This window comes from Nematostella vectensis, chromosome 8 (assembly GCF_932526225.1).
Source record: "Nematostella vectensis chromosome 8, jaNemVect1.1, whole genome shotgun sequence".
In the NCBI taxonomy this organism is placed as follows: domain Eukaryota; kingdom Metazoa; phylum Cnidaria; class Anthozoa; order Actiniaria; family Edwardsiidae; genus Nematostella; species Nematostella vectensis.
In genome coordinates this window covers 5,349,939-5,361,063 of record NC_064041.1, presented here as the reverse complement: position 1 = coordinate 5,361,063, position 11,125 = coordinate 5,349,939, and the positions used below count along the sequence as shown (strand labels likewise).

The window sequence follows — 11,125 nt, the reverse complement described above, 5'->3', positions numbered from 1 at the left end:
TAGTGGCGCGCGCTGTTTGTTCGAATTTTCGGGTATTAAGTGCGCGCACGCGCCACAGTTGTACAAGAAAACACAGCAAAAGGCGCGCGTTTTTTACTTAAAATCGCTTTGACAGAAAAACGAAGTCGGTTACCCCCATTTTTTATTTTCTCAAATAGTTAAAGATATACGGAAAGAAGAAAAAAAGTTGGATTGTAGAAGTTTTGTTATTTCTCTTAAAAGCCGTAAAAATACTTCAAATTGGCGCAAACAATGTCTTTTGAATAGTGGCGAAAACAATGTCTTTTAGTGAGATCTCTTAAAATGTGATTTGTTTTAAACATTAGCTACTACGGGTTATTGTTTAGAAGATCGGATTTTGGCAGCTCGACAAACAACTTTATTTTTTAAAGACTATAGGCACTCTTTTTGAAAACTAAGAGTTGGGATTTTTCCTTGCGCGATCAGTAAAAACGCGTCAACTCTACGCCCCTCTGTTGTGAAAACGAGGTCGGTACCCCCATTTTTTTATTACATTTTTTGAAAACCCTTAACTTCAATATTGTTTATGCCACGTTTTAAAAAATTCTGGGTTGTAGAACTATTTCAAGGGAATTACCTTAAAGGCTGAGCTCGCGCTAGTTTGCAACCCAAACAGTCACTGGATTACTTAGCGCGCGTTCGTGTTTAAAATCCTGTCTATACGGGCCTGGAGGACTTTTACGGGAAAATTACGGAGAGGGGCGCTTGATAAACAGAATAGCTTTATATATACAACTATTTCAAATAATGTTTTCAGTGCAAATGGCAAACTACTCACTCCCATCTGGCAATATGCGTACTGATAGGTTTCAAGGAAATACTGACAGGTTTAATAATTTTGTTAGTGTGCGATTTCAGTAATGTTGTGTAAAGTAGTGCATGTCCCTTCACTGTAATTCAGACTTTTAGGTCTGCGAGAGTGTCGTAATAAACTATTATCTATACTATACATAATACGCTAAGGAATGGACAGTTGTCCACCTTTTACGAAAAAACGGCTGAGCTAGAAAACTCCGAAACCACGCCATATGGTTTTTATTTCAAGATTATACCGGATAGAAAAGTTCTAATTCACGCGTTTTTGTAAGCGAGAGGATCACAATCACAAAGGCGCCATTTTAGAGATTTCACAGAAGCACAAAAATAATTTATTTCCCGGAGCAAAAAAGACTAATGACCTTCAGACCCCCGTGTCTCTTAAGAAAAACACACTAAAAGTATACAGTAATAAGCCTATCTTTAAAAATATCATCGTAGAGGAGAAATCTTATTCTAGACAATTATGGAAGATGTGTAAACAAACCTTCAAACGCGCGGAAAATCAAATCTGAAAAAGAATTCGAAAACTTGTTTCATTGCATAGAATTTAAAACAAAACCGTCTTTTTGCCGTTATTTGAAGAGGCATTATTCCTACCTCAAAAATAAAGTAGATTCTCTAGCTCCATCGCACATAAACAAAACGATTTGCAAAGAAGAAAACATAAGAAAAGAGCTTTTTACAACTGCAAGACTTTTGACTTTTGAACAACTTCATTAATCCATTAAAGGATGGTGCATAAACGCTTATTTAATCAGATCGAGATGGTGGACAACACTTCTTATTTTATCAGATCAATCTCGATATAAGAAGTAAGTACTCTTCGTTTTTTTTATATAAGCTTAAGTAAAAGCGAAAGGTTTTTTTTTTTTTTTTTTAAAGTATGGAATCGACTACCAAATAACACACTTAGCCCAAGAAATCCAACGAAGCGAGGATTCACGATCAACTCTCTTATTCACAAAACCCAACATTTGAACGTGCGTACTGGCATGGTTTGAATTTGGTTGTCCGCAATGGGTTGTCCGATTCCCGCCAAAAAGATCATACACAGGGTGCCCAACACGGATATAGGAAAAGGTACGGAACACTATAATACGGGCGATATCTTTATAGCAAGCGCTTTCTCGCATTTTTATAAGGTTATTAAATATGATGTAGTTCCAGAAAATGTCCATACCCCGTCATGGAGGGGATTGGAAATTCCGGGAGGTTGGGGTGGTAAAACGCCCAGGAATTTTTCAGAGGGGAGAGAGAGAAGGGGGGGGGGGGGGTAAAATGCCCCATATCAAAATTTGGGTGTCCTTCATACCCACTCGGCCGACCTCTTGGGATCCTGGGTCTAATGGCTTTTCGAGATCAGTGAGAAAAAAGATTTGACCAAGCGATCAAGGTTTTCTAACAAATTTTGGCCGCAAGTCTCAAATTGACATGAATCAGCATATTTTCACCATGTTTTCAGGAGATCAGGGAACGGGAAAACTGCAGCTCCTCTAAATATGGGCACATATCAATATTTTGGTGACCTTCAAACCTGCTCGGTCAATTTCTTAGAGGCCTGGGTCTCAGGGCTTTTCAAGATTAGTGACATAAAGATTTGACCAAGCAATCAATTTTTTTTCTTGAAAAATTCTTGCCGCGAGTATCAAATTGACAGGAATCAGCATTTTTCACCATGTTTTCTGGAGATCAGGGAGCAGAAAAACTTTAGCTCTTCTAAATATGGGCATCATTGACCATATAAGGCAAAACAAACGAAGGACACTATCTGTGGGGAATATGTTTGATATGTCAATGCCCATATAAGGCAATACATACGAAGGACACTATATGTGGGGAATATGTTTGATATGTTTTTCTTTTACATTTACTGTATTTATATTATTCCGGGGGGTTGAAAAGCACCAGGAAGCCCAATACATTAAAAAGTTTTGCTTTTCATGAATTTATATCACGGGTAACCACTAGTTATTATTAAAGGCAGTTCTACGACCGAACTCTGCCATGGGTCTCGTTATATTTCTGCCGAATACAGGAAAATGTGGAAAAAGCGTACGACCATCTACTAAAGACCATCAATGTAAGTTTATTCATCACCTTTTTTTGTATGAATAATTAGTACCCAGAAGCACCTTTAGGCCGATAACTACCATTCGGCATTTACCATTCACCGTTTGGCTCTACAACGTTTTTTTGAAATAAGTGTATATTTTTTCATACATAAGTAAACACCTTCTGTACCTGTCCGAATATGCAGGTCATTGCTATTTTCACTGGCCTTTTTTAGAACTGGTTTATTTGAAAACCTTATCATCAATTCTAGTGACTTAATTGAGCGCATCGGCCAAAGAATAAAAAATTCATAATATCTAATTATAATAAACACTACGTATTTTGGCACGTTCCTTTAACAAAACTTCAACGATAATTCGTAGTGCTCTTTGAGTGATCCGATGTTTGGAAAAATAACCCTCTAATGGAGATATAAAGAGCTTTGTTTTTGGCTTTTGAGAAAAAAAAGGTTTCTTGCCGAACGCGGATTGCTAATTGCGGATGTCAGGAGGAGAAGCGGCCGCGAAAAAAAATTAGAATATTTCATTTTAAACCGCATCCAGACCTGCAAGCCATGGATTGAAAAAGGTGAGAGGTTGCAATGCAATATCAATCATAGCCCAAATGTACATGCACGAAAGTAAAAAAAAAAAAAGAAAACACCAACAAAGTAATTGGTCATCAAAGCAAGTAGGAATGAGCACAGAGGTATTTTCTCTCTACAGAAAAGTGAAAGAATGATTCATATTATTATGACTTAGAGTTTAGATTACTAATCAAGACAATATTTTTCCTTTTTTTATAAAAATAAACTTTAGTACCGAAAACATTGATTAATTCGTACCAGGTAAGCCGCATCCCCATTATGTGTAAAGGATGATAAATTTATAATCAGCAAGAGATAAATATCCCGAAGGTTAAGATATTAAACATAATGAAGAGTTTGCAACGAAGCTGACAGTAAAAAAAAAGAAAGAGGTAAAAGAAATTGGCCTTTACTTGCCAATGACACAAACTACAAGCATTATTTTGTAAATTCTTATAAGCGTCACCCCTATTATTTCATCATCGCCATATCTTAATCTCCATGCGATTAGGAACCTTTAAAAAGATTAATGACTATTCCAGGTCGAAAAAACACTCGAGGGTCATCCTTTCATCTTAGTAAAATACTTATGCGACAATCTCTTCTATTGACTTTGGCCAGCTTTACAATGAGAAAAATACACTGAATTTTGAGGTATAAAACCTTTTAGCTGATCATATCGAATAGTCTCGTGTGTTCTACAATATTAAATAATGAATAACAAAGGTGTGGCCGATTAGGACCCTTCAAAGCTGCTGATCGGCACCGCAAATGAGTTGTGCTAAGAAAGCGTGGGCCATCAGAGAGATGTAGTGTCATTGTAGCTGCGGGAAGTCATTCTTGTGCAGGTGCGCTAATATAGCTCACTCTAATCATCGACCTTCAACATTACTTCACTTATCTTGAACAAAAATCAAATATGCTCTCGGATTTGCTTTATATATAATATTTCTAGCACGGCATGATTACTAGCTTGATTGATGTCTCTTTCCCTCAAGAGTTTTCATATATTTTATCCAATTAACACGAATATGCTTAGACAAGCGACATGGATATCAAGATGGACCGAATTTAATGACCGATTTCAGCTTCTCAACGTACTCACGGATTTTGAGACATGTATTTTAATACACTTCTAGATTTTTAGTCTAGAGGATTTTTGTAACTATTATGGTAAAAAAAGGTACTGCAAGAGACATTTCTGATGTTTTTTTAAATATATTAAGTGAATTTGAAGTTTAAGAATATCATCAAGTTTTTGATGGATTGTATAGAGAAACTATCCTTCCTTGGAAACGTGTCAAAGGTTTTTTTTAGGATACTATTCTTTCGTCCTTTAGATATTATGGATCGAGTCAAAATATTCCACTTATACTTTAAATTATTAAATGAATAGGAAAAAAGGATAAGACAATGCATTAAAGCGTGGCAATTATTTTTACGGGCGGTAACAGCTTTTTACAAGTACATTTCATTTCACATTCCATTTATAACTTAATTTAAAAAAAGTTTTTATGAGGAACTTGAGCATTCTGTACGCCTTAAATTGCGGAAAACGCGTAACGTTTGTAAGGTTTTTACAAAGTTTCCACTGTATAAATTCTGTGGCTATTGCGTTTGTCTTCTTCATTAACAAAACGCGGGCGTAATGATATCATATTTTCCCGTGAGATGATCTAGCCAGACCAGTTCGGTTCAGTCTTACACGCACACATCTTTTACAAAAATACGAGCCATCGGGACAAAGTCTCATTCAATGTCGTTTTGGTAAAAATCAATCAAAAATTTCGACAAGGTTAGGAATGGGACTCTAGGGTTGACCGTTAACCGTTAAATGGCAAAAAAATGAAGCGGTTAACGAAACGGCAAAAACCGTTTTTTTAACCGCAGTGCTTTAAAACGCCGTTTTTCAAACCGTTAACCGTAGACAAGGTACCCCCGTTGAGACTCTAATAGAATGAAAAAGACACATTTTCTTCTAGATCGACTTGATGTGACACATTATTGAATATATATATTTGCACATGCTTTCATTTAGATATATAAATGTTTATGCTTGTAATCACGTTTTTTGCTTTAAGTGACGTCATCGATGACGTCACACAACACGTGACCATATTGTTGCATCCCCCTTGACACTTACATGACACTCACCGAGTTCGGTTGCCATATGATGTTTCTTTCCTGCCATGGAGCCTAGTCCCTAACGTTTTAGAATTCCACAGGTCTCCCGCGCGCTCGCCCCAGGCTCTTTTAAATTATTTAATAAAAGCGACACTATTGATTGATATTGTTAATCTCAACGCTCTAAAAGCACTCATTAATCAATCCTGAACTACTCAGCCCTCCTAACTCCAACAAAGCTTTTTTTTCGTTAATTTCGCCAGGCCGTAAAAAGGGTGACTGCCACTCTGGTATATATACTTCATGATTCCCTGTATCTCGGATAGAAAAAGATCTCTCTCTTCTTCTTCTGATTTTGGAGCATGCTAACGAGCTGTTGCCATATCGACAATTTCAATTTTGGCATCCAGGCGGCAATAATCTCTTAACACTACAGAGACATACCAGGCCTAGAATATTTGAAGGGGGGGGGGGGGGTACAGAAAACAATAAGAAGAAATTGAGGGGCACAGCCACGCCCTTAGAGGTTTTTTTTATAGTTAGTAGGATAGAAATGAAATATTTCGTTATAAAAATATTCTTGTTCTCGTTGATGCATTTAAATTCCTTTTTTTAAGAAGAAACTTTCGTCTCCCACCAGGCAAATTGATTCTTCTCAGTCAGTCAAAGATGCCTACCCAGCAATTCCTTTCCAATGCAATTAAAACCTCCGTCAGACGAAAATGATCTTGTTTTTTTAATTCATGAACACCTGGTTTTAACAAAAACTTGTTTTAATTAAAATCACATACAGCCTTAATGAAAAGTCCCTTACTGATTAATATCCCCATGAATATAATATTCGATAACTTCAAGATAAGCTCGCAAAAGGGCGAAGAGGTAAGAGATTGTGGCAAACTAACTCCCTCAAGTTATTGCTTGAGATAAGACTTTTGTGAAGTAGGGCATGGAGCAATGAGCACTAGGAATAAGCTTTTACGGGTCTACGTACAATTGACATACGAACAAGAAAAAAAACATCTGTGTTTTCAAGGTGATGAATGACGTCCATCGTAATAACATTTTTTGATCAGTTGTGAAAAGAAGTAATCTACGCTACATTTAATATTATAAGACGCGTAACGAATGTTTTTCGTATTATTCAAAATTCGTTAATTGTTAGAACGATAAAAATCACATTTGTCATCATTTCATTGCTATGGTTTCGTGAGGCACAAGAGCACATATGAATAACACAAAATTTAAATTCCTAAATAAATTATCAACTTTCTTTGCAATTTTCTGATGCGTATTGAGATAAGAGCTTTACAAAAAAAAAAAAAAAAAAACACAGAGAGACCCCTTATTAGACGGTAAAGCCCAAAGTCAAGATTTGCGAAAGCTTTACGCCTGGAACTCGAATTCAAAAGTGCTAGTCCTATGGACAGTTAAGCATGGCATAATGGTTTACTGAGTGCATTTGGGTGGAAGGCATGTAAAATCGCAAATGAAAAATCAAGCTGCTTTCATCAGGGAGTTGTGTCAGTTGTGAGAGCTCTAACAAATCCCTGCTATTATACAATAAACGCACTCTAGCCCTGCCGTCAGAATAGGAATGAAAAAAAAGTCTCACCCCCATTTCAAACGATTTAAAATTCAAGAAAACGACAACAGAATATCTTCCCATAAGGTGTATTTGTAATCCATTTTACAAATTTCAATATCCTGTCAGATAATAGATTTTTAACCAAGATAATAAAAGAGGTTCTGATTAATAATAGGGACCACTTTCCGTTTGACCTTTCAAGAAGCGACAAATACAGTACAGAAATAGAAACATCTTTTGACTTCCTTATCTCAAATGGTATCGCAAAGTTAGTATCGGTTTACTCCTGGGAATAAGAAAGTTACGCGACGAAAGAGCTATTTGAAGTGTAGCTTTTAGCTCGCCATGTGCACTTGAGTGGTATAATAAACAATTAGTACTACTAAGACACACGTGATAACATTAATGACTCATGCATGATGGCACATAGTATATCAAGCGTCACGAGATTCTAAAAAAATACACAACTTCTTTGAAGGTAAGATTACAGCTAGTTTTGTATACATTCCGTACGAACTCATGTCAACAATAGGGCAAAAAGTAAGCGTATTCCTTCCTTAAAAAAACGGCTGTTAAAACAAACATCAGATTTTAGAAAACTTCTGCTTATGAATGTTTAATGAACATCAAAAACATATTTAATTCGCTTTAGCTAAAACGGCAACATTTTGTATTTTTAACGCGCGCTATATTACAGTGAGTATTCCTAAGAGGTCGGAGACGGGGGTCGCTTTTCTTAGGATTGGGATCATTGCGTGAGGTCGCGCTTGTAGTTCGGTAGTGATATTATTTTTAAGTTAGGCTTGAGGACTATAAGTAGCGAGGGCTTTTTAACCAAGAACCTTGTTGATTTCTCTGAAAGATCTTATTTTATTTTTGTATTTCGCCCAGAAGAGTACCGCTTTGCTAGCACTTCAAGGTTACCATACGCTAACATTGTTTTCAGAGTGTTAGTTAGAGAAGGTTGATTACGTCATCAGCTATTCATTATGACTATATTCATTATTATTATTCTCTCGTCAAATTTCAAATTTCAATTCGAGACTGGGCCGGTCTAATTTTTGGAGCATTTTCAGGCTGAAAGTTTGTCACTATCCATGAGGCACTGCGGGCTACGCAACACTGATTCTCTGTGGGAACCTCACTTAAAGCTTTGCTGACAATAAAGGATGTCAGACTCCGTATTTTCGATTTTCACGGCGCTTCAATACTCTCTTAGCTTGATGACTTTGTTTTGCCTTTCTTCGAATGTGATTACCAGTCGCACGTGCTTTTTACTTTGTAAATCGAAGTTTTCCTAGTTTTTTTTGGCTAGGAATTGAGCAAAATGTACGCAAACTGACTGTTTTAAACATTCACATGGCTCGGTACCATAAAGAGTTTTAAATGAATCCTTCAATGTCATACGGCTTCTTGCATTTCTTTGTGCTATGATCATCTGCAAAAGCTTGCATGCTGTATAATATTTTTTTAAATAGAATAGTCCATTCCAGCTATAAGTGTGCGCGCGCATAACCATAGAAACCTACATCAACTACCAGAATGTAGCGCTCGCTTTTTTAAGCTTACATCAAACGAAAAGCACGCTGCATGCCCCGTAGTTGAGGTAGGTACCCATGGTGAGTGCGCGCGCATGCTTATAGTTGGAAAGGTCTATTGCGGGAAAGAAGTTCTTTTTGTTTATGCATGAGAAATATGTCTCTAAAGAGGACATAGGGGGAGGATGGTTATTTGAAAAGGAAAAAAAAAGGATTTCATCTACCATATTTTAAGCCATGTGCACAGTAAGAATACAGACATAATAATAGTATTCTAAACTGAATGAGAGATCTTTCCTGAAAGCCACGTACTACAATTACATTGCAAAACTGTAGGGCCCCCAAAATAAATATTTTTAGAATAGAATTTCGATCTCGGATTCAAAGTAACGATTTCCCTGCTGTCGATTGGAAAAATTCAACACATTTCCCACCCACCCACCCATCCATGCATTCATTTATTTATTTCTTCTATGTTTGCTTGTAATTTTGTTTTGTTTGCTTTAATTGATTATTTATATCTATTGCACTAAACAGACCAGTGGTGACAGACCATGTCAAATGAGGCGCTTCGCCGACATGAGGCCAACATAGTGCTTGGGTACTACATCGCCATCTTTGTCATCGGCTTCGTCACAAACACAATCGTCGTGATCACCTTCATTTTCTCCAAACGTCTCCACACAACTCCCAACCTAATCCTCTTCAGCATGTCTGTCTGTGATTGGCTGATGGCGGCGATGGCCAAATCCGTTGGTATCTATGGCAACGCTCGCTACTGGCCCACCGTTGGCAAGGTCACGTGTGATTACTACGCCTTCGCGACTTCTGCCATTGGCTATGCCTCTATTCTACACTTGGCAGCGCTCGCGGTGGAAAAACGCATGGCTGTTGCTAGTCCCATGACGAATTCACTCAACGAGCGACGAATGCTCGTCATCATAGCAACCCTATGGGGTTTTGCCATCCTTTGGGCTGTCTTCCCTCTGATTGGATGGTCATCGTACGGCCCAGAACCCGGTTACGTGTCTTGCTCAATCACGTGGTACACCACAGATCACAATAACGTCTCCTACATCATTTGCATAAGCGTCTTGTTCTTCTTTGTTCCCATAGTAACAATGACGTTTAGCTTTGCTTCCATATACAAAGCAATAAGGAATATATCCCATGAAGCCATTGCGCGATGGGGAAGCCATGCACGGGCGACACAGGAAACCATCAAAGCCAAGGCAAAAACTGCAAAAATGGCATTCCTCATGGTCATGTGTTTTCTTTTCGCTTGGACACCCTACGCGGTGGTCTCCCTGTGGACAACGTTCGGCGGTACGCACAGGAATCCCGCGCTTCTAGGGGTACTGCCCTCTCTGTTCGCCAAGCTGTCATCCTGTTATAATCCTATTATATACTTTTTCATGTATACGAAATTTCGACGCGCGGCGAAGCTATTGTTTATCAAGAAAGTTATTAGACCGACAGAAGCCGAGAGGTCGCGTGTTTTGTCGGGTATCAGGACACGGGCTGCATCAACATTTGCAGTTAAGCTCACAGTCCATGCGGAAAAAGGTCAGCAGATTGCTCCTAACATAACGCCACAGGGTGCTGTCAAGGGGCCCGTTGAAAGCATCGAGGATAACCTCCAAAAAATTGAGACCATAACGCCTTGCACTAGCGTATAAGTCATCTACGAAAAGAGCGTTCATTATATTCGTCTCCATGCATGGCCTCGGCTGTGATCTGCATAATGATCTCCAACATTTAAGCAAAACCCGAATAAGTATACAAGTTATCGGAAGATCATGAATTACTCATTGTACTGGTTTGATGATAACTAGTTCTCTTGTCGATAGTTGGCTACCCTTGTTCCAGAGTCTCATTTTTTCCTTCTATCTGTTTAATGGCTCGTACAAGGCAACTCGTTGTCGCCGTTTCGCGGCTCTTTGTCGCGGCGCGTGAGTAGTGAAACTTGCAGCCTCTGGAACCAAGGTAAATGTTGGCTGTACCTAAATAATTAAAACGGTCTAATGTAAAGGATGTCAAAGGAGACTTCACGCTTTGGTTCGAGTTATTATGAGTCAAATCTTGCTAAAACTTTCCCTGCTAGCAGAGGCCTCTTTTCTCTGTATTTCGCTGGGCTGGAGTTCGCGAGGAAAAGATACCTCTGCCATGGGTCGAAACTGTCTCTGTTGCGCATGCGTTAGCGTTAATAAGCGACCGACGTGCCAAAACCCGTACCATCACGCGAAAGCTGTCAATATGCTAATATGCTTTTGCATGGGTTTAGTCGGAAATCATGAATCAAACTCCGGTTAGTTCTCCTCTCCGAAAAAAGAAAAAAACTGTTCAATTTCAATCACCTAAAACGTCACTAAAAAGATTGAACAACAAACGCAGCAAAGA

At 38.3% G+C, this 11,125-nt stretch overlaps 1 protein-coding gene across 3 annotated transcripts; it reads left to right on the top strand.

Annotated features, from left to right (window-relative positions):
• Positions 1-3,111: 3,111 nt before the first annotated feature.
• On the top strand, positions 3,112-10,766 carry LOC5504504 (visual pigment-like receptor peropsin). 3 transcript variants are annotated; one of them, XM_048731767.1, is made up of 2 exons: positions 3,112-3,480; positions 9,263-10,766. In XM_048731767.1, the coding sequence occupies exon 2, from the start codon at positions 9,280-9,282 to the stop codon at positions 10,402-10,404; it is 1,125 nt and encodes a 374-aa protein (XP_048587724.1). In that variant the 5' UTR covers positions 3,112-3,480; positions 9,263-9,279; the 3' UTR covers positions 10,405-10,766. The 3 variants fall into 3 exon arrangements, with proteins under 3 accessions (XP_048587724.1, XP_048587725.1, XP_001625403.2); XM_048731768.1 differs by lacking the exon at positions 3,112-3,480 and adding an exon at positions 6,442-6,481; XM_001625353.3 differs by lacking the exon at positions 3,112-3,480 and adding an exon at positions 7,249-7,665.
• Positions 10,767-11,125: the final 359 nt, after the last annotated feature.